Below are 20050 nucleotides of genomic sequence, written 5' to 3' on the forward strand. Positions count from 1 at the left end.
CTCCAGGGCCCGCTTGGACTTCTCCAGCTCATGCACCTGAGCCGAGAGAGCCCAGGTCAGGGGCAGAGAACGGGCAGGGACACCTGGACTCATGGTAGCCCTGCTCGACTCCCTCCCAAGACCCAGCCACCAGGCCCCTCACTCACGCTCTTGCCCACGTCGTCCTTGGAGCTCATGAGGTCTTCCATCTCCGTGCGGAACTGCTTGTTGAGCCGCTCCAGCTCCGCCTTCTGCTCCATGGCTTCCTCCAGGGCCCGGGCCAGTGACAGCGCCTTGGTTTCCTTCTCTCGGGCCTCTGCCTCAGCCCGATCACGCTCCTCCGCGTACTTAGCAGAGATGGTCTTCTCCTCTGCCAGGAGCTAGGGAAGAGGTGGGCACCGTGAGGCTCAGCTGCAAACCACCATTGGAGCACAGCAGTTGGACCCGAGTTCCATAGGGAATGAGAATCCCAGAGGCCAGGTTGGAGGATCTGGACCCAGGAAGACTTGCCCTGGTGCCCACACCACCGTATATTCTACTCTTCTATGGGCCCCAGTGCCCGCATCTTCCTAAGTGTATTCTACTGTGGGCCCCAGTGTCCACATCTCCATAAGCAACTCAGATCTTTTGGTGTGAGGAAGAGATATGAACACTTGCATACAAATTTTAAATAATGGTGGCCGGGCTCGGTGGCTCAGCCTGTAACCCCAGCACTTTGGAAGGCCAAGACGAGTAGATTGCCTGAGCCCGCGGGTTTAAGACCCACCCAGGCAACTTGGTGAGACTCGTCTCTACAATAAATCAAAAATTAGCTGGGCATGGTAGCGCACGCCTGTAGTTCTGGCTACTTGGAAGGCTGAGGAGGAGGGATCACCAGAGCCCAGCAGGTCGAGGCTGGGCGACAGACTGAGACTCCAACTCCAAAAAAAAAAAAAAAAACACAAAAAAACAAATTTTAAATAATGGTAAAACTGGTTCATTATAGAAAACTTGGGAAATTGAAAGACCAGAAAGGGGAAGTCTGTCCTCAGCCCCTCATGTGAAGGCACCCTCATCCGCCCCTCTCTCCCCAGGTCCCTGGACAAGCTGGAGGTTGGAGGGCTCCTGAGTGCCCCCACCACTCTCTCTCCAAGTGAGGTCTTGAGGGACACGAGGTGTATCTGACAGGGGCCTCCACCTTAGGGTGTGGTGCCTGAAGGAGAGGACAAACAGAGGGCCAAGCCCATGGCCACACACCTGGTCAAACTTCTTCTGCTTCTTCTCCAGGTTGGACACACTCTGCCGCTGGTGGTCCAGGTCCACGAGCAGGTCATCCAGCTCCTGTTGCAGCCGTGTCTTGGTCTTCTCCAGCTTGTCATAGGCGGCCACCTTCTCCTCGTACCGCTGGCTCAGGCCCTCCAAGTCTTTCTGCAGCTTCCTCTTAGCCTCCTCCGTGGTCTCCAGGCAGCCCACACCATCCTCCATCTTCTTCTTCATATCAGTCACCTGGGTGAGAAAAAGGCATCAGAAGACCTCCAGGATGGCATCTGCCCAGGGAATACACCTGTCCCTGGGGCAGCTGGGGGCTGGCTGCGACCCCACAGAGGGAGAGCCAAAGAGCCACCCCATTATGGAAATGGCTCCCCAATCACGCCCCTCTTCCATGGGGGCAACAAAAACAGAATTTCTGCAGAGAGACATCTGCCTAACACAGGAAGCCCAGGCCAGCTGTGGAAGGGCTCTCAGAACTCAGCTACACCAAGGTTCTCGTTCTACAGATCGAGGTTGCGAGAGTAGACCCCTCCTCCCTCCATCTCTCCTAGGGCCAGTGCCCTCTAGGGGTGTCTACTGGAGGCCAGGAGGACCACCAGGTACCCTCACCCAGTCCCCTCCTTGTACCTGCAGATAAACCTGTAACCATGCATGCTCACTGGCTACTCCTACCCAGGCTTTGGAACGGACTCCTAGGCTACCCTGAGTTGGCTCAGGTCTTCTGGTGGCACATGGAGTCCCAGGACTGGATCTAGGACAAGAGATCCTTAATATATATATTTGGCTGTGGATTCCCTGATGGTCTAGAGAAGCCTATGGACTCTGCATTGTAATGTTTTAATATGCACAAAATACACATGTAAGATTGCCAACCAATTAGAGAAAAATGCAGCTGTCACAAATTTTTTAAACTATGGTTTAGGAACTCACGTGCGGCTGCACTAGCGGCTCAGATAGCAGCTCCAGCACAGGCCTGGAGGCCATGCAGCTGGCCATGGAGAGCACAGCAATATTCACTGGCCATAACTCTGATGGGATTACCAGTCAATGATACTGGTGACAGGGCACTGGTACTGCACTATCATGGCTCGTTGCCTATATTTATTATGGAAGCAAATGCTAAATTTAGGTACAGATTGTGGAAAATAAAGGTGTTATGTGTCCCCCATTCAAGTTCAAAGATTCCCGGATTCTGCCTACAGACACGAGCTGAGAGGCCTGATCTGAAAAGTGCAGGGGTGAGTTCCCTGAGTAAAGTGCAGGGGTGAGTTCCCTGAGTAAAGAGCCCAAAGGGCTGGGCTGTGCCTCTAGTGTCCCAGCCAGCTGTCACCCTGCCAGAAGCTCCGAGTCTACAGAGTGCAGCCACAACTCCCTCAAGCCTTGAACCTGGGCATGGAGGGTGGCAATCTGCTTCTCCAGGTTGTGCTTGGCCTCCTCCTCCTCCTCCAGCTGCTCCCGCAGGGAGTTCTTCTCATCCTCCGTCTGCTTCAGCTTGGTGCTCAGGCTCAGCTTCTGCCGGTTCTCCTCCTGCAGCAGCTCCTACTCCCGGAACGAGAGGGTGAGGACAGTCAGGAGACGCGGTGTCTGAGCCTTGCGGGCCCCACACCCTTGATGGGAGGGAGGACCTGGAGACCCTTTGAGCGAGGGAAAGACGGGCACTCAGATGGGCTAGGCTGCCCTACCTGAGTGTCCTGCAGCTGGGACTCCAGCGTGGAGAAGTCCTTGGTGAGCTTGCTGGACTTGCTGTCAGACTGGTTGAGAAGACCAGTCACATTGTCTAGCTCGACCTGCAGGGAAGGGAGAGAAAAGGACCATGAACCTGGCCCTACGGTAGCTCCTTTTGGCAACGTTGGGCCTGAGACCCCAGCTGGAGGGGAGGAAGCATGCAAGAGAGCATGTGTGTGCTCACACCCAGGGATCCGCGCCAAGGCCAAGGAGTGCTGAGGAGTCAGGATCCAGGTTGGGGTCCCCACGAAGGTCTCACCTGCAGCTTGGTGACCTTGTCAGCCAGCTCTGTGCGTACACGCTCGCCCTCGTTGAACTTGACCTGCACCTCCTGCAGCTGGGCCTCCACCTTCTTGCGCTTATGCTCCGAGTCCCCTTTGCCTTGCAGAAGCACCTTAACCTCGTTGGCCAGCTCCCCACGCTCGTTCTCCAGGGCCTGTTTCGCCTTCTCAAGGTTGGCTTTCACCTGGGGATGAAAGTAAAAAAAAAGTCACTGGGGGCTCCACAGCCTGGCATGAGGCTGGCTGGTCTCCCCACTGTCACTGCCCTCTAGATCCAGAAACTGCTACTTCTGCAGCAAAAACGATGGTATGCCTCCAAGAGTCCTGGCCTCATCTGACCTCTTCTATCTCAGCGAGGGGGTGACACTAGGTATATGTCCTCACCTCTGAGTACCCTCCCCCTCCCCATCTCTAAAATAAGCCCTGCCCGGCCTCCTTCACTGGGTAGAGGGAATTTTCTAGTGCACAGTGCTGAGGCTGCAAATGTTCCATCTTAGCAATTTTCATAATATAAAGAGGAAAACTCTAACTGTTCAAAGTTAGACTTTGATAAAGCCTCTCTGAAATTTGATGCTCAAAGTAATAATAATGTAACATTCTTTTTAAAAAAATACAAAAGTAGGGTTTACAAAATAAAGCAACAATTCCATTCCAGTCTGCACCAAGCAGGCCACAGGGTCACTGGCAAGTTCAAGGGTAAACCAGAGCCCGAGTGAATGCAAAGACATACTGGGTAAAAACAGAGAGAGAACAAGGGGTGGCTTCATAATGCAAAGAACTGGGAGGAAGGCCAGGCTTGGTGGCTCAGCCTGTAACCCCAGCACTTTGGGAGGCGGAGGCGAGTGGATTGCCTGAGCCCAAGGGTTTGAGACCAGCCCACTCAACTTGGCAAGACCTTGTCTCTACAATAATTTTTTTTTGTTAATTAGCCAGGCATGGTAATGCACACCTGTAATTCTAGCTACTTGGAAGGGTGAGGCAGAAGGATCGCTAGAGCCCAGCAGGTCTATGCTGGGGAGGCCTTGAGTGTGCCACTGCACTCCAGCCTGGGCAACAGAGTGAGACTCCAACTAAAACAAAATAAAACAAAACAAAAGAACTGGGAGGAGGTTGAAGAGAGACGAATGGACAAGGTCTGCTTCTAAAAATATCTTACAGGCTGCCACATGGAAGAGCCTAGACTTTTGCAGTTGCTACCAAGGGTGGCAAGGAAAGAAGCCACAGGAGGCCAAACCTGTGTTGTTAAGGAACTGCCCAGCCACTGGCTGCCTGATCAAGAAACCAGGTGAGATCGACATCACCAGGTTTTCCCAGTAAGACTCCAGCCAACCACTGCAGGACCCGGCAGTCAGAAAAAGAGCTACTGAGGCCTTGACCCTCAGCTTCAGGGTCGCTCTGATTCCTTTAAGCTTTCTGGTCTAGCAGGTTGTTGAGAATAATAATAATGATGCCAACAGTACTTTTACGACAATTCTCAGGCCCTCACTAGCTAAATGCCTCATATTTTATCAAGTAATTCTCACACAATCATTTAAGACAAACTTATCACAACCTTTCTTGACAGACACTGAAACTGAAGCACAAGTCACACAGCCAATAAAGCTGGAGCCTGGACTCAGAGCCAGGCAGCTGGACTCTGCAACTGCTCTGCTTTGCAGGGCTGGTTTAGAGACTGCAAGGACCTGGGTGGTAGCCAGTCACCAGACCCCCACCCGCCCCGGGCAGGCGCAGGAGAGGCTCCCGCACCCGCTTGGTCTGCTCCAGCTGCTCAGCCAGCTCCTCCACGGCCTGCGAGTGCTTCTGCCTCATCTCCTGGATCTGAGCCTCATGGGTCTTGGCCTCCTCCTCTAAGGTCTTCTTCAGGATGTTCACTTCCTGTTCACGTTTGGACCTGGATAGAGAAATGCCTTCAGAGTAGAGGCCAGGGACCCCAGAGTGAGGCTGCCCTGGGGCTCTTCCCTGACCTCCCTGGCAAGGAGCACAAGCCACTCCAGGTGGCTTTTTTACCCCTCAGTCCCCTCCTGAGCTCTCCCCTCCTGAGCTCTCCCATCCTTCGTCCTAAGTTCACAGACACACTTGTGGAGGCTTCTGTGCCCTTTCAGCTGAGAGATCAGCCCCTGCTTTACCCCACGCTTTGAGCTGGTTCTTCCACAGGTATGCTACTTGGTAGAAAGAAACTGCTGAGGAACCATCAGCTTCCATGCTTTCTGGTACATAACAAGGCCACCGCATGTGTGTAGAGGCCTAGAATCCACCCTTCTAGGTCCAAGTCTCCCTTGCTACCTCGCCCATCCTCAGTGACTTGGCAAGTCAGTCTCATGGCACACCTGAGTTCCTGTTGAGCGGCTGTGGAATCTAGAGTGTCCTCCAACTCTGTTTTCAGTGCTTCCAGCTCTTCCCCAAGGTCCCGTTTCTGTTTCTCAGCTTTATTCCTAGAAGCACGCTCAGACTCCAAGTCTTCCTGTAGTTCAGAGATCTGAGATTCCAGCTCTCGAATCTTCTTTAGGGCCATGTTCTTCTGGGCAGCTTCTTCTTCCACTCTACCAAAAAGACCAACAACATCAGTATGAGGACATTTTTCACCTACAAAGAGCAGAGTATGCAAAAGAAGCCTCAGAGAGGTGCAGCCAAAGCTACTTCTGGCAGTCTAAATCATAGCATACAGAATCACTCTCAGCAAAAACATCTGAAGCATCCAGATTTAAGGGTAACACCACTCTGAGAACAAGAAAACCTCACAGAGGAATCATTTTATCTTCCAAATTAAGATTCACTGTTTCAAATATTTTTTAAAATTCAAATGTTAAAAAAAAAGGGAAATAAAATGCTACAGTCATGATGACGGCAACTAAGTAAAAATACAAATGTGCTATAAACTTTAAATGGCTAGGATGTGTCTATGAAAGTTCACTAATTGCAACAAATGTACCACTCTGGTGGGGAGTATTGGCAGTGGGGGAGGCTATGCATTGTGGGACAGGAGACATATGAGAAAATTGTCAATTCTGCTCAATCTCGCTGTGAAACTAAAACAGCTCTAAAAAACCAGTTGTTGTTTTTCTGTTTTTTTAAATGTGCCTACAGCCAAGAAACTTAAAAGGGAAGAAAGGGAAAAGGAAAAAAGAGCTGTTGTGGGAGAGTGACAGAATTATGGATGACATTTTTGGGATTACAAATAAACAAGCAAAAGACAAGAAGCCCGAGATCATGCTGAGTGCACAGAAACTCTTTTGCCACGAAGCAAACGGCTCTTCTAAGAAAAGCAAAGAAAATGCTTGCAGCTCACTGGTACACCGAGAGCCAGGCAGGGAGCAAGCTGAAGCGCTGACATCAAGTCCCTGGCCTCGGCACTCAGCGGGCCCTCACCTGGCCAGGGCAGCCTGCAGCTCCTCCTCTTTCTTGGCCAGCTGCATCTTGAGCTCAGCGATCTGTGCCTGGAGCTCAGCGATCTGGTCGCTGAGGTCTGTGGAGTCTCCCTCAAGTTTCCGGCGGGTCTTCTCCAGCTCTTGCCGCTGCTTCTCCTCCCTGCGGAGGTGCTCTGCAAGGGGGGAGCAGACACAGCCCTCAGCTTTTCTGTCTGTCTTTAATTACTTACGTAAACGACCATTTGTCATGAAACATAACTAAGGCCTAAAGCGTCACCACACACAGACGCCCGTACCCAACTCCTGGATGGAGAAGCACATGACCCGGGCTGCCAACCTCATCCCACCCTTCCCATTAGGGTAACTGCTCCCCTCAAGTTGGCACTTGTTAATCCCCTTGTCCCCACTTAAGGCCGCACCACGCCTGTATCTCTCAAAACCATAAGGGTTAGTTTTGTGTGAATCTGAACTTATATAACAGAAGTGCCTTGTGTGAATTCTCCAGAGTCAGGACAGCGGAGTCAGGGTTCAACAGCTCCCTTTATAATGCCCTCTGTGCTGTCACTTAGGCAAACTACTCAATCCTTCTGTGCCTCATCTGAATAATAAGGAAGAAAGATAATCTACTTCATTAGGTTGCTATGCACCACCACAAGTGAGTTAATATCTTAAAAAGCACTCAGAACAGTGCCCGGCCCCCAGAAAGCGCTTAATCAGGGTGAGTGATGACTATTCCTCAATGTGCCTCTGTTGCTTGGCCTTGTGATCCTGAGACTGACCACATGAATTCTCACTGTCAGAGATTTGTGTGGATTCTGCCTAGTATTGCATTCTGCGAATACACCACAACTTGCTTACCCACACTGCCATCAGCAGGCCTGGGCTGTGTCCACCAAGTGCTCTTGTGAACACGCCTGCTGTGAGTACTCCTGCCTGTGACTCTCAGCGCACATGCCCAAGAGCAACAGAAGGAACCACTGGGTGGCAGGCACACCAAGCTCTAAACTCACTAGGCAATGCCTGACTGTTCTCCAAAGCCCAACCAATTTCTATTCCCACCCACAATGTGCATGTATTGTGACTGGTCTACATCTTTGTGGACCAGTGTCAAACTTTTGCATGTCTGTCTTATGGGCACACCACTCCTAGAGCTCTTGGATAATGGAGCTTGCGGGCTCCTCCCAGGTGAGGGAGGGAGTCCGCAGGAGAAGGGATCTCTGTGTCAGGACCTCCCTGACTTGTCTCACCTCTGATGGTCAGTAGGTGTTGTCCCTACGTCCCTGGACATCAGTCTGGAGTTCCCACAGTAGCCTGGGCCACCCCCTCCCCTGATCATCCACACCTCTCAACGGGAAGGGAGTCCCCAGACAGCCACAGACACCTTTACTCTTAGCCACCTGTACTCCAAGCCTCAGGACACAGGGAGATCAGGTATGGTTTGTCACTCTTCCCAAGTCAAGCAATAAGCTCTCGCGGTACCTGCCTAGCACTTTGCAGTATATACATATCTACCTATATTTAGTTTAATCCTCCCTGACACCCCACCACTATGTCCCTTTGTAGGAAGAGAAACTGAAACTCAAGTAGTGGGTGCAAGATGACCCAGTTAGTAAGTTCTGGTGGTCAAACCTAGTACTGCTGGTGGTCAAACCAAAAGCTGCTGAAGCTCCTGGCACATGACAGAGAAACACCAAAGCTGTCTGCCACGTGTGCTCCACACAGGGAGCAGCCAGCCATTGAACCACCAGGGACCAGACACTGCCCCTACGCCCTGGCAGCCTTGGGTGTGAAGGGCAACAGCAGGCGGGCAGCAAGGCCCGGGCTCACTGTGCACAAGCCAGGTTGGGTGGGCTGGCCCCGGCCACCACTCCCTCACCTTCCAGATCAGTGATCATTGCCTCGTGCTTGTTCTTGAGCTTAGCAAGGCTCTTGGACTTCTCCTCCTCCTCCATGAGGTTGGTGGTGAACTCAGCTATTCTGTCTTCCAGCAGCTTCTTTTCCTGGGAAGGAAGGTGTGGGTCAGAGTTCGGTGTCGACTGAACACAGAACACTTCTGTTCACTCAAAGCATGTCACTGAATGGAGAGGCAGGGCCTTAAACACCTGATCAGGTGCATTAAGATGTTATGGATCAAAGGGGGAACTCTGAAAGGTCACTAGCTCCCCTGAAACAGCAAATATGCTTCCTTAGGATCAAAAATGCAGGTGCTCAAGTCCTTCCCCAAGCTGTTCTATACCTCTGGGCTCAGGGGAGAAAAGCTTCTGGGTGACAGTTAGTGTTAGCCAGGAACAAAGGGCTCCAACCCTTTGAGAGGCAGCCACAGACACTCACTGAGTCCCAATACCCTTTCCCACGGCCCTTGCTTACTCACCAGGTGGGCTGTAACCTCTTCCCCTTCCTCACAGCCTCAAAGCGCCCAGGGCTGATCTGTGTGACCCTCAACACCTGCCACCCAGCTGCTACCTGCTACCCAGCAGGGTGTCCTGCTCGCCTCACCCCAGTCCACAGGCAGGAGTCCTGCCGTGTCAGCCTCCCCACCCTCTGCACCTCCAGGATGGCATCAGGACCCTGTTCTGCCTTCTCTCACATGTTCCTGGCTGTGATCTGCTCACTGGGAAGCTGCCAACAGGGACCCAACTTGTTCTCAGGAGGAACAGCTGCCACCTCAGGGACAGCTGAGGGGGAGCCCCCCATACCTCAACATCTAGCCATTAAGTACCCCCAGGCCCTACCAGTGACCGATGTGCACAACACCACACAGACATGCCACCTCTGCAGAGGCTGAGGCTTCGCAGCTGGCACAGAGCTTTTGTGAGGGAAAATGGCAAATCTTCCCCTTCATTTGCAAGGAAGTCCTTCCAAACAGGACCCTGGCGCCCAGAGGCCATGGGACCACCAGAAAGAGAAGACTGTGCCTGAGCACAAGACCCAGTGCTGTAGACAGGAGAGATGGAAGAGGCAGCGGGGTGGAGTCCACTGTGCACCCAGGGCGTCCGCTCATTCACCCATCCTACAGTCCCTGAGAAGCAGGGGCAGGAGGTGCCCTCAAAGCCTCACCTTGGCCAGCTTGCAGTTCTGGTCCTCCATAATAATCTGGTCTTCTTCCAGCTTCTTCAGCTTTGCCTCGGTGGTCACCTTCTCCAGCTGCAGTTTCTGCCGGGCACTCTCCTCCTCCTCCAGCTGTTCCTCAAGCTCCTACCGGGTGCCAGAGGTAGTGAGCATGGCAGGCTCCTCAAGCCCGAGGGTACAGCCAAGACGGGGCCCAAGGCCCTTGTGGAGTCCCAGGTTTCAAACTGGGGTGGGAGTAAAACCCCGATGCAGTGTCCTGAAGGGCTTCTTTGAGCAAGCCCCCACCAATACAGTGGGCAGAAGGCAGAGCTGATGGCCCTGTGCCCTCAGGCCAGTCAGAGCCAGGGATGAAGGGAAGGAAATTAAGCCAGCCCCGAAGCTCACCTGGGCAGTGCTCATGGAGATGGGAGACACACGTATAACCATCCAAGAGATAGTCTCTCACAGCTGCCCCAAGTGGATGAGGAGGGGAACCAGCCTCCCGTGACAATCTTGCTTCATGTTCCCACCAGTCCGATGTCACTGCCTCTGCATACTTGCCATGCTCCCTCCACCCACTCAAGCCTCCAGCCCTGGCCCTCCTCCAGGCAGAGCAGGTGGGTTACCTGGATGTTCTGCTGCATCTTCTTCTTCTCCGTCTGCAGGTGCTGGCAGCGCTCCTCCTCCTCCTCCACTCTAGCCTCAAGGTCATGGCAGATCTCCTCTAGTTCCTGTTTCTTGGCGGTCAGGCGGGCACGCAGCTCCTCGGCCTCTGCACACAGCTCTGTTTCCGCCTGGAGCTGCTCCTGCAGCTGCAGCTTCTCTGCCATAAGCTGCAAGGAGCATGTGGAAATGAAAGCTCAGGCTCTGGGCGAGAGGGGAGTATGCGGACAAGAGCGGCTTCCACCTAGAGTGCAAACGCTCCCAGGCACTTTCCAGACACCACATCCTGTATTTCTCACCACCACCCTATGAGCTTCATATCGAGATTCCCTAGGAAACGGGATCTGAGAGGTTATGTGGTGGAGCTGGGGCTTGAACCCAACACTCATGGACCTTCCATCCTATCAGGTGGCCTCCCTACATCATATAACCCTGAATGGGGCCAGCCATGACTGTTTTCCTTAATCTGCACACATGCTGTGCCCACTGATGGCCAGCAGTGGCAGCACCGGATGCGGCTGCACTGCCTGGGCGGAGCCTGTGCAAACACCCACCTGGGACTGCAGGGTCTCCATCTCTGTGAGCCTGTTCTCCGCAGCCAGCTGCTTTTCCCGGACCTTCACCAGCTCCTCCTCTTTTGCCATCATCTCCTCCTCCTGCCGGCTCACCTGCAGCAGCGGCTTGACCTATGAAAGGAGATGGAGGTAGTGACATGGTGGCTGGGAGATGCCTGCCTCTGACAACAGGTGTGAGGCCTTCTGGAAATGTGAGCCCACAAGAGTGAGGAAAGACAAGCTGTGGGGAAAAGGAGAAAAAGCGGGTACAGTCCTCCTGAAAACCCATCTGTGCTGTGTGCCACAGACCTCTGACCCGTTAATCAAGTTTCAGGGAAGTGATCTCTACGTGTGCATGAAGATGTTCACCACAGCATTGTTTATAACACAAAAGAAAAAAATGAGAGTGAGAGAATGATATAAAGACCTATTGCTGGAAAAGTAGCCAGATAGATTATGATGTGGCCTCTATGGAACAGTACACCAACTTCTAAACACAATGCTTATGAAGGAATTTTAAATGGAAAGTGCAAAATATGACTATTTATTCACATCTATGGAAGAATGTATGTGGTTTACACAGCTGAAACTTACAGGGAGTGAGAGAGAGAATGGGAATAAATATTCAAATGTCTACTGTTGTTGGCTGGGGGTGAAGGGATTATGGATGAGGTTTTCTCCTTTCTGTTTTTTTGTTAGTTATCTCTTTGTAATTACCATACATTGTATATTATTAACAAAAGCAAACTCAACAACTTTTTTTTGAAGACTGGTGGAGGGGGGAACAGTCCCACATGCGCAAAGCTTCTCTTGGGAGGGTGGCGCCCTGCATGGTGTGGAGCAGCCGCGCACTGAGCCTTGACATTAGGAGCTGCTCTCAAAGCCACCTCAACCCAGACCTGGCCCAACAGACCATGGCTGTCCACACAGGACAAATGCCACGGCTCACACTTCCTCCTCCAGACCGCACAGGGCAGGGCTGTCTGGGCTCGCGTTGCCAGGCAGGGTGAGGAGAAGGCAGGGCCCCTACTCCTTCAGGCACGACCCCACACGGAGGTGGGCATGAGGCCTGCTGCTTGTGGCCACGGAGCTTCTGCGGGCAAGAGGGCCTGCCAGCACCCACCTTGGTGAAGAGCCTCCACCACTGCCAGTTCCGCAGCTTGAGGTAGGCGGCGCAGTTCCTCTGCAGGACCTTCATGGCTGTCAGCTGCTGCTGCCGCTTGGCAAATGCCCTACGGGGTGAGAGACACAGTCAGCACCTCGGAGCGGTCCTGCTCTTGCCTCCAGGGCTTTTCTGGGGGATCTACACCTGCCTAGGCACCTCAAGAAAGAGATTTCTGGAGGAGGCTGGCCTTGGGGTTGAATCCTGGTCTTCCTACTTACAACTTGTGTGGCCCAAGAGTCGCTGGTCTTGCAGGGGGTGCCAAGGGCCTGGGTTACCAGAGTACCCTTCACTAAGGAGCCCACAGTGTGAAGGGCCACGTGAACTATCATGGATGCTACTCGGGGTGAGGTGCATGATCCCTGGCCACCAAGCCCACCTGGCCCAGGGTGACTCTGGACTTAGCTTCCTGCTCTTCTTTCCCTGAGCTTCTGTCTGGAGGGAGTGTGTCAGGAGCTGCTGTTCTACAAAGGTGGGCTGAGAGGTGTTGGCTGGAGAACTTCTGCTAAACAAGACTTTGTCTGTTCAAACACCACCAACTCACACTCTACCTCCCAGAGCTCAGAGCTCACACTAGGATACTGGTCCCCAAGCATGACACAGGGACTAATGTATAGCAGCCATACATGCTATACAGGCAGCTCTGGGACAGGCAGCTCTGGCTGTTGTCCCCACAGGCTAACACATGAGAGTACTGGGAGCTGGAGCTTTCAGGCTGGCAAATCTAAGCACAGGCACCCTCTTCCCACTAGTCATTCTAAACCTCAACCGAAATGCCTGACTGTGCTCCTCGGAGGGAGAAATCCAGGAGCCGGGGGCAGGAAGATCTGCGTGGACCTCCCTGACAGGCATCTGACCAGCCATGTGGTTCCCAGGCCACAGCTCGCTAAGTGCTTGGCAACAGGAGGGATGGCAGGGTCTGGTATATGGGCGAGGTCTCCTGCAACTCACTTCCTGGCCAGGTAGCCCCTGCAGCAGGCCTGGAAGCCGATGATGACATCGGTGATCTTCAGATCTCGCTCTTCCTCCAGGTGGGCCAGCACGCCAGCCCGGAAGAAGACTTTGCTCTGGCCAATGCGGTACAGGTTGCTGTCAAGCTCCAAGGCTTTGATCTGAGTGAGAGAAGAGTGGCCATTTACCAAGAGCGACATGGAACCCTCAGACAGAGGAAGAAAGGGGCTGAGACAGCGGCCAGGCCCAGGAGGCCCTACATGCTGGAATCCTACCCAACACCCCGACCCAAGGTGGCTGGGCATCGCTGGTATTGAGCTTAGCTGCTCCAGATCAGGCTTGGGATCAAACACTAGCTAGGTGACCCCAGGCCTTAGCCTCTACAAGGCCACATTCCCTCAGCTATATAATGGAAATAAGGCTTTCTTTATTGAAAAAAAAAGTTAATAAGCAAAGTAAATAATGGTGCCTCCTTCGTAGCAGGGCTGTGGGAATTAAAAAGAGAAGGCACAGAAAGCGCTCAGCACAGGGTCGGGGATACACCAAGCACTGAATACACTGTGGCTGTCACTGTTACTATTGAGCACTCCAGCAGTGACGCTCACAGGCCTCTCTTGCTAGCCCACAGCCAAGGGTGTGTGTGTCCGTCTCCCTGGCTGACTGGAGAGAAGGGATTGAGAACAAGTTCCACGCAGGTGGTGCCATGACCACTAAGAGGGACCTGAGGGGCACTCAGTGTCCACAAACGGCCCCGACAGTTCTGGAGGAGACTCTGGTGGGAGTACGGAAGACCAGGGCAGTGGAGCCCACATGGCATCTCCCTTCCAGTCCCCAGCCTTGTCCCTGCATGGTAAGCCCTGATGACCTGCGGGAGGACACAGCTCGCCTGGCCAGCAATCAGCCAGGCTCTGTGGGTTAGAGCCCACAGACACAGCCAAAAGCAGGCCTACTGCCCTCTGCACCTACCAGCTGACCAGTATCCAAAGGGCTCTCCTCTCCCTCCTTCTTCCCGTCCCCAATCTCCCCACCGCCAAATGCAGGCTTTGCACATAGTCAGTGTTGAACTTCTTTTTCTCTTCCTCCCACCAGCTCCCCACCCTGCTAGGCCATCCTCTCTGGTTCTTAGAAAGAATGCAAAGTAAAACAAGACCAAAGGTAACAGCTGCTAGCCCTGGACATGCCAAAAACACAGGATGCTAGAAAGTGGAAAAGGACTAGGGTGGGATTTAGCCCCTCTGGGCGCCAAGTCACCACAGGGTCCTCATTCACCCAAAATTCAGAGCATGCGCAACATGTCCAGTGCTGCATCAGGGGCTGGGAGGGAGAAGGGAGGAGGAAGCGTGGAGGAGCACAGATTAGGTGCTGCAGGCCTGCTTCCCTGGCCATGAGTTGCCTTGCCCACCACACTGGGCATGAAGATCAAAGGAGATGTCAGCAAGAAAGCAAGAAAATGTTCCCCAAACAGAAGGGACCGTCCCACATCAGAGCCCTGCCACGGGTGTGGTTCTGTGTCCACACGGCCCTGATGCCAAACAGGGCTAGGAGGGCTGCTGTGGAGGGTGCCCAGCAGTCAGGCCCAGAGCACCGGAAGGGACAACCCAGCCTGGGTACCCACCAACCAAAAGGGCACTGGTCAAGCAGGCAGGCTCAGCCACATAGGCACTCCCCGTCAAAGGGCCGCCTGGCTAGAGAGGGGAGACTCACCATAAGCACACATGCCTGCTTCCCGTCCATGAAGCCCTTAGGAATGGAGTTTGGTGTCAGGATCTCATACCTGAAGAAAAGAGAAGCCTGGTCATTTGACTACCTTAGAGACTGAGATCATCCCGGTGGCACAGCAGACATAGGATTCCTTTCACTGGGAACATCCCACCCTGCTCTTGTCAGGCTGAACGACTCAAGGAAGGCTTGGGGTTTCCTGGCAAGTGAATGGAAAGGGAAATTTGTGTGGTCTGCGGCCTGCCGGCATGTGCTCCAGAGAGAGCTGCAGGCTGGGCTCACTAATTGCTAATTGCCCAGGAGCCTCGTCTGTTACCCCACGATGGCCACGCTCATGGCTTCCCTGGGACGCTGCAAGAAACTAATAAGCAGGGACGGCCCACGAAATTAAGGGTTGCATCATGACAGCAACCAACGCTAAACAGTCATTAGAGAATAGGACAGTGTCACCAGTATCTGCACACACAGCAAGAAGCTGCTGTGTTTTACAACTTCCATTCCCACCAGGTTCCTTTAAGACTGATTTAACTCGATTGATTCTTTTCAGATTTATCCCCATAGCTCCTCTAATTGTAGTAAACAGCCCAGGGCCCTTATAGGAATGAAAGCCAACATGATGACTTCCATTTTAGTAATAAAATGGGAAAGTCAGCCAGGCACAGTGGCTCACACCTGTAACCTTAACACTCTGGGAAGTTAAGACAGAAGGATCGCTTAAGGAAAAAGTTCAAGACCAGCCTGGGCAACAAAGCAAGACCTCATCTCTACAAAAAATGAGCTGGGTGTGGTGGTCCTCCCCCTTGTATTCCCAGCTACTTGGGAGACTGAGGTAGGAGGAAGAAGGATCTCTGGAGCCCAGGAAGTCAAGGCTGCAGTGAGCTGTGATCATGCCACTGCGCTCCAGCCCGGGCAACAGAGTGAGATACTAATGCCAAAAAACAGGGAAGTCTCTTCTTACACAAAAGGTGGAACAGAGAAGGAATAAGTACAGAGCCAGCCAGCCTCAGGTCTACATGGACGAGGTTGCAGCTCCCTTGGAGGTCCCTGCCCGGGAGCAGCCCACCTCGGGGACTCAATCCTCAGGGGGTCAGGCCCAGGAGAGGGGCTCACCTCTGCCGGAACTCCTGAAAGACCACCCTGTTAGGGAAGCCCTGGCGGCAGATGCGGATGCCCTCGAGGACGCCATTGCAGCGCAGCTGGTCCAGCACAAGATGCGGGTCCAGCTTGCCAGCCTAGGGAGGAAACACGCACGGCTGTCACTTCTGTTCCTAGGAGCTGACAGAAGAGGATCGGGCAGCCCATGAACTCCACAGGGCAAGAGACCAAGGGCAGGAGCGGCTGCAGCCCACAGGTTTAGATAGCTAAGTCAAAGGATCTGGCCTGGGAGAGGCTACAGGAGCCAGTGTAACCAACAGGGAATGCAGGTCACAAATGTAGCCTGTCTCCTGAGTGTGCCACAAGCCTGCAGAGGGACTCGCTGAGGGCTTGGGGAACAGATGGACTGAATGTCCTGCACGGCTGAGCCCCGCCGTGCCCCCGACCAAGCAGCTGTACCTTCTTCTCATGGTTGGGGATGATGCAGCGCACGAAGTTGGGGTTGGTGTTCCTCAGCGTGGCCATCAACTTGGCCAGCTGCTCCTTGTAGAGCTGGCCCACGGTGCGGAACATGCCCTTTCGTGTCTTGAAGGCCCCCGGCAGCGCTGTCTCTGACATGCCTGCCACCTGGTCCAGGCCGATGATGCGGTCCACTGTGGAGACCACGCAAAGCCAGTGAGTGCCCAGCAAGGCCCAGCACAGGGTGGAGGGGACAGGGGAGAGACAGACAGACATCCAACGGAAAAAGAAGAGAGACAGGGAACAGCAGGACCCTCTCTGCTTGGAGCCTGCACAGTGCTGAGACCATCCCCCAATGCCCCAAATGTTGAACAGGAAGCAAAGTGAGGCCTGCAAAGGCACTGGGCTTGTCTCCTGGGGAGCCACGCATCAGCCAGGGCCACCTCATCTCCTATAGTCTACCTTCAGCCACTCTGGAAGCCTCTATCTCCAAAGAGATGCACTAAAGTTAGCAATGTATTTCAGAATAGCGAGAATTCCAACTATCCTAGCTCTCAGGAAGGTATTAAAACCTGGCTCCTGCAGTTCTGTGGTCCCAGTTGAAAAATAAGACTCAGTATCTTAAATTCACCTTGACCTTTACTGAAGAACACTGGGCTTCAAGTCAGAAGGGGGAGCTCTAGAGCCACCTGCCACAGTCTGTAGGGCTCCCCCTTGACCTACACAGTGATCTCCAAGTTGGGGCTCTGGGGTGGCACTCACTGGTGGTGGGAATAAACAACTCAGAGAATCACAACGTTCCACAAAGATCCCAGTTTAAGGATCTCTGAACATCCTCATTCACTTTGTCTCCTGGCTCACAGGTATTTCTCATCTAAGCCAGCCCTCACAGGAAGCAGCCCCTATCACTGGGGTTCATACCCAGCAGCAAAGAAATGAGAAAACAAAAGCAAACAAATAAGCCAAAGTGGTCAGCGATTTGAAGTCAGTTTGAAGCAAGAGCTAATGTGAAATTTAAAGGCACTGCTGGATGTAAAATTAAGAATTCTTTTTATGGTCAGGTTTCTATTATTTCTTTGAAGACAGCCAAGAGGACACATGCTTAAGACAGAAGCCAGGAGTGAGGACAGAACCTGCAAACCAGTCAGCTGAGTAAAGGCTCTCTGACCTCCTGCACCCACCACGGAGCTAACTTTCCCACCTTCCAGAGGTTTCCTGGGAGTGGGAACTTGTGAAGGCCACTGAGGTTGTCCAGTGAAAGGTCAGTGCGGCCCCACGACACCTGGTCCCTTCACTGCAGTGTGTGTTTCCCCTGAGACCTCAGTCCAGGAGGAGCAGGCCCCTGCTGAGCGACTGCCACACACACACATGGCACTTCAGCTTTCAGGGACACAGACACAGCAGCGTGCTCCTAAGCCTCATGCCAGACACCGGCCGCCATTAAGTAGCAGGACATGCCTTTCAAGACGTAGCTCTAGGGACGATGCAACTTTCGAGATCACTTTTGTTATTTAAGGATTTTGATGTGGAGTCCCCAAGTGTACTGGTTTCCTACTGGGAGCCTGCAGTGGGCACAGTAGGGGGAGCTCAGGGGCAGACTACAGAACAGGGGACAAGCAGGCAGGAAGGGCCAAGGCAGGAGACTCAGCAGAAGCGTTTCTTGCACACCTCGGGATGTACCACACACAAGAGACGCCACTCGGGTGGCCAGTCACCTGGTTCTAGGTGGAGAATGGGAAAGCGCTGATAGAAATAGGCTCTCTGAGTGCTCTGCATCTCTGCAACAGAGAGGTTAAAGCAAAACCCAGGCAAAGGAAAGGAGAGACCAACAGAAAGAATTAAAAAGAACAACTCCAAAGCCATTAGCCTACCAAGGAGCAGAAGTTGGAAATGCACGCAGGTCGGGGGCCGAAACCTACGCAGCAAGGTGAGGGACCACCTGGTGGCTCCCCACATGGAGTGCACCAGGGCTGTCACACTGGCAAGGTCTAAGAGCCTCCGCCCTCGAGGAAGTGGCTACGAGGGCGGCCTCCCTTGTTGGCTCGAGGGGCCTGTCTCGCCGGAGTTACGAGGACAGCGACCACTCGGGTATGTCAGGTGGCGGCGCACTCCTTGTCTGGTGGCTGGGCCCACGGTGAAGGTGGGCCCACAGGCGGCAGGGGGCAGAGGACCAAGGGCGTACCATCCTTCCACAGCTCCGAGACAAACTTGTCAGAAGACTGGTGGAGAAGCGTGGCGATGTTGTCGTTCAGGGGGTCCATGTTCTTCATCAGCCACTCGTCGGCCTTGTAATCCACCTGGCGGGGGCAGAGAGACCGAGGTCACAAGCAGCTCTGGGGACATACACTCTCTCACAACCTCTCTGGAGGACAAGCTGACTCCACGTGCAGAAAAATGAGAAAATGTGAGCACCCTTTGGACCAGTATCTCCATCCCCAAGAAGGAAATGATGAGTCATGAGGGCATGAGGCAGTGACAAGATGTCCCCTGCGGGCTTACGTCAGAGCAGGGGGAAAAAAACGTAATGCCCCACTATCAGGGACTGGCTAGAAAGTGTCACGACTACACAGGTGAATACAGATTTTAATTTTTTCCCCCTAGGTAATATGAACATAAAGAAAGAAATCCTGGAAGGACATAAAAAAATGTTAATAACATTTTAGTCGTAAACCGAATAATTTGTACTTTGTCTTCACTGAGTTTCCACATTTTCTCCGATGCACATGTACATTTTAATATCGTCCATTTATGCACTTATTTTTATTGGGCAGCCTCTCAAACTAGAATAGGCTCAGAGAGACTCCTGGAAATATACTCTTAATAAGAGCAAGTAAGACAATATTATACTTCCATTGTAAAGGGTCCCAGAACAAGACAGCAGCAGGCTGCCCAGGCCCCCTCTGTCCTAACAACTGCAGCCCGGAGGAGTCCTGCCCTGCACGCCAACCCCCTCCGTCCTCTTCAGTGTTCATGAGAACAAGCACCGCTGTGGGCAGGGAGGGAGTGATGCTGGTTTTCTTTCCCTAGGATCAGAGCTCAGCAATCCTCCCACCTCAGCACAGCAACATCCTTGCCCCTTTATCTGCCACAGCTGATTTCATCGTGCAGCTCCTATGGTGGGCTTTCGGGCGTTTCCACTCTTTAAGCATCGTAAGTAGTACAGTAAGAGCTCTCCTGTGAGCTCTTGCATTGATGAGCACGTGCATTTCTCAAAGGTGGGAGTTAAATGAGGTTCAGGAAGCTTCCTTGGGTAATTGTGCAAATGGTTATTTGGTTTTATTTTTTTCATGGGTAGTTTTAAGAGAGTTCCTTCTGCAGCCTCAGGAAACAGATAGGCAGAGCAGGAGAGGCCAGGAGGTGGGGGCCAGATGCTGGAACCCAGGCCTGTGCTGGGGAGCAGAGCTATGAAAGTTCCCAGCCCCCTTTGCCCTCACTGCTGACAAGGAGACAGCCCAGCCCCTGTCTAATCACACATTCCTGTTAAGGACTTTGTGCAAGGAGCACACAACTTGCTGAGAAAAACCAGCTTTCGTCTAAGCATCGACTGCTACAGACTAAATGGGGTTTAAGCCCAGTAACAAGCAGGCTGGGAAGATGCCTACCAGGTAAGTGCTGAGGGCAGGTTGGCCTCCCATGGCTGTGCAGCCCTGGCAACAGCAGCTGCCACCACAGTGGTGGCTCTCAGCAGGGGCGACTCCCCGACCCCATAATAGGGTATGTTTGGCAATGTCTGGAGACAGTTTTAGTCGTCACACTAGGGAAGATACTCCTGATTGGCCTGGGTTTCTGCTAAATATC

General features: G+C 53.1%; 1 protein-coding gene across 2 annotated transcripts in view; it reads right to left on the reverse strand.

Moving 5' to 3' along the window:
* The window catches only part of MYH9 (myosin heavy chain 9), a 62274-nt gene that overhangs the window by 6891 nt on the left and 35333 nt on the right, over positions 1-20050 (reverse strand). For both annotated transcript variants that reach the window (XM_008056275.2, XM_021711466.1), the window contains exons 14-32: positions 18435-18549; positions 16253-16446; positions 15809-15930; positions 14684-14753; positions 12980-13140; positions 11990-12098; positions 10867-10998; positions 10276-10482; positions 9659-9796; positions 8478-8601; positions 6603-6774; positions 5564-5776; positions 4983-5127; positions 3215-3421; positions 2913-3017; positions 2617-2769; positions 1216-1464; positions 147-359; positions 1-36 (exon numbers count right to left, since the gene is read on the reverse strand). In XM_008056275.2, the coding sequence (XP_008054466.1) occupies positions 1-36; positions 147-359; positions 1216-1464; positions 2617-2769; positions 2913-3017; positions 3215-3421; positions 4983-5127; positions 5564-5776; positions 6603-6774; positions 8478-8601; positions 9659-9796; positions 10276-10482; positions 10867-10998; positions 11990-12098; positions 12980-13140; positions 14684-14753; positions 15809-15930; positions 16253-16446; positions 18435-18549 (2865 nt within the window). The remainder of the gene's footprint in view (positions 37-146; positions 360-1215; positions 1465-2616; positions 2770-2912; positions 3018-3214; positions 3422-4982; positions 5128-5563; positions 5777-6602; positions 6775-8477; positions 8602-9658; positions 9797-10275; positions 10483-10866; positions 10999-11989; positions 12099-12979; positions 13141-14683; positions 14754-15808; positions 15931-16252; positions 16447-18434; positions 18550-20050) is intronic.

Source organism: Carlito syrichta, unplaced genomic scaffold, assembly GCF_000164805.1.
Source record: "Carlito syrichta isolate Samal-C Ts95f unplaced genomic scaffold, Tarsius_syrichta-2.0.1 Scaffold302307, whole genome shotgun sequence".
NCBI classification, from domain to species: domain Eukaryota; kingdom Metazoa; phylum Chordata; class Mammalia; order Primates; family Tarsiidae; genus Carlito; species Carlito syrichta.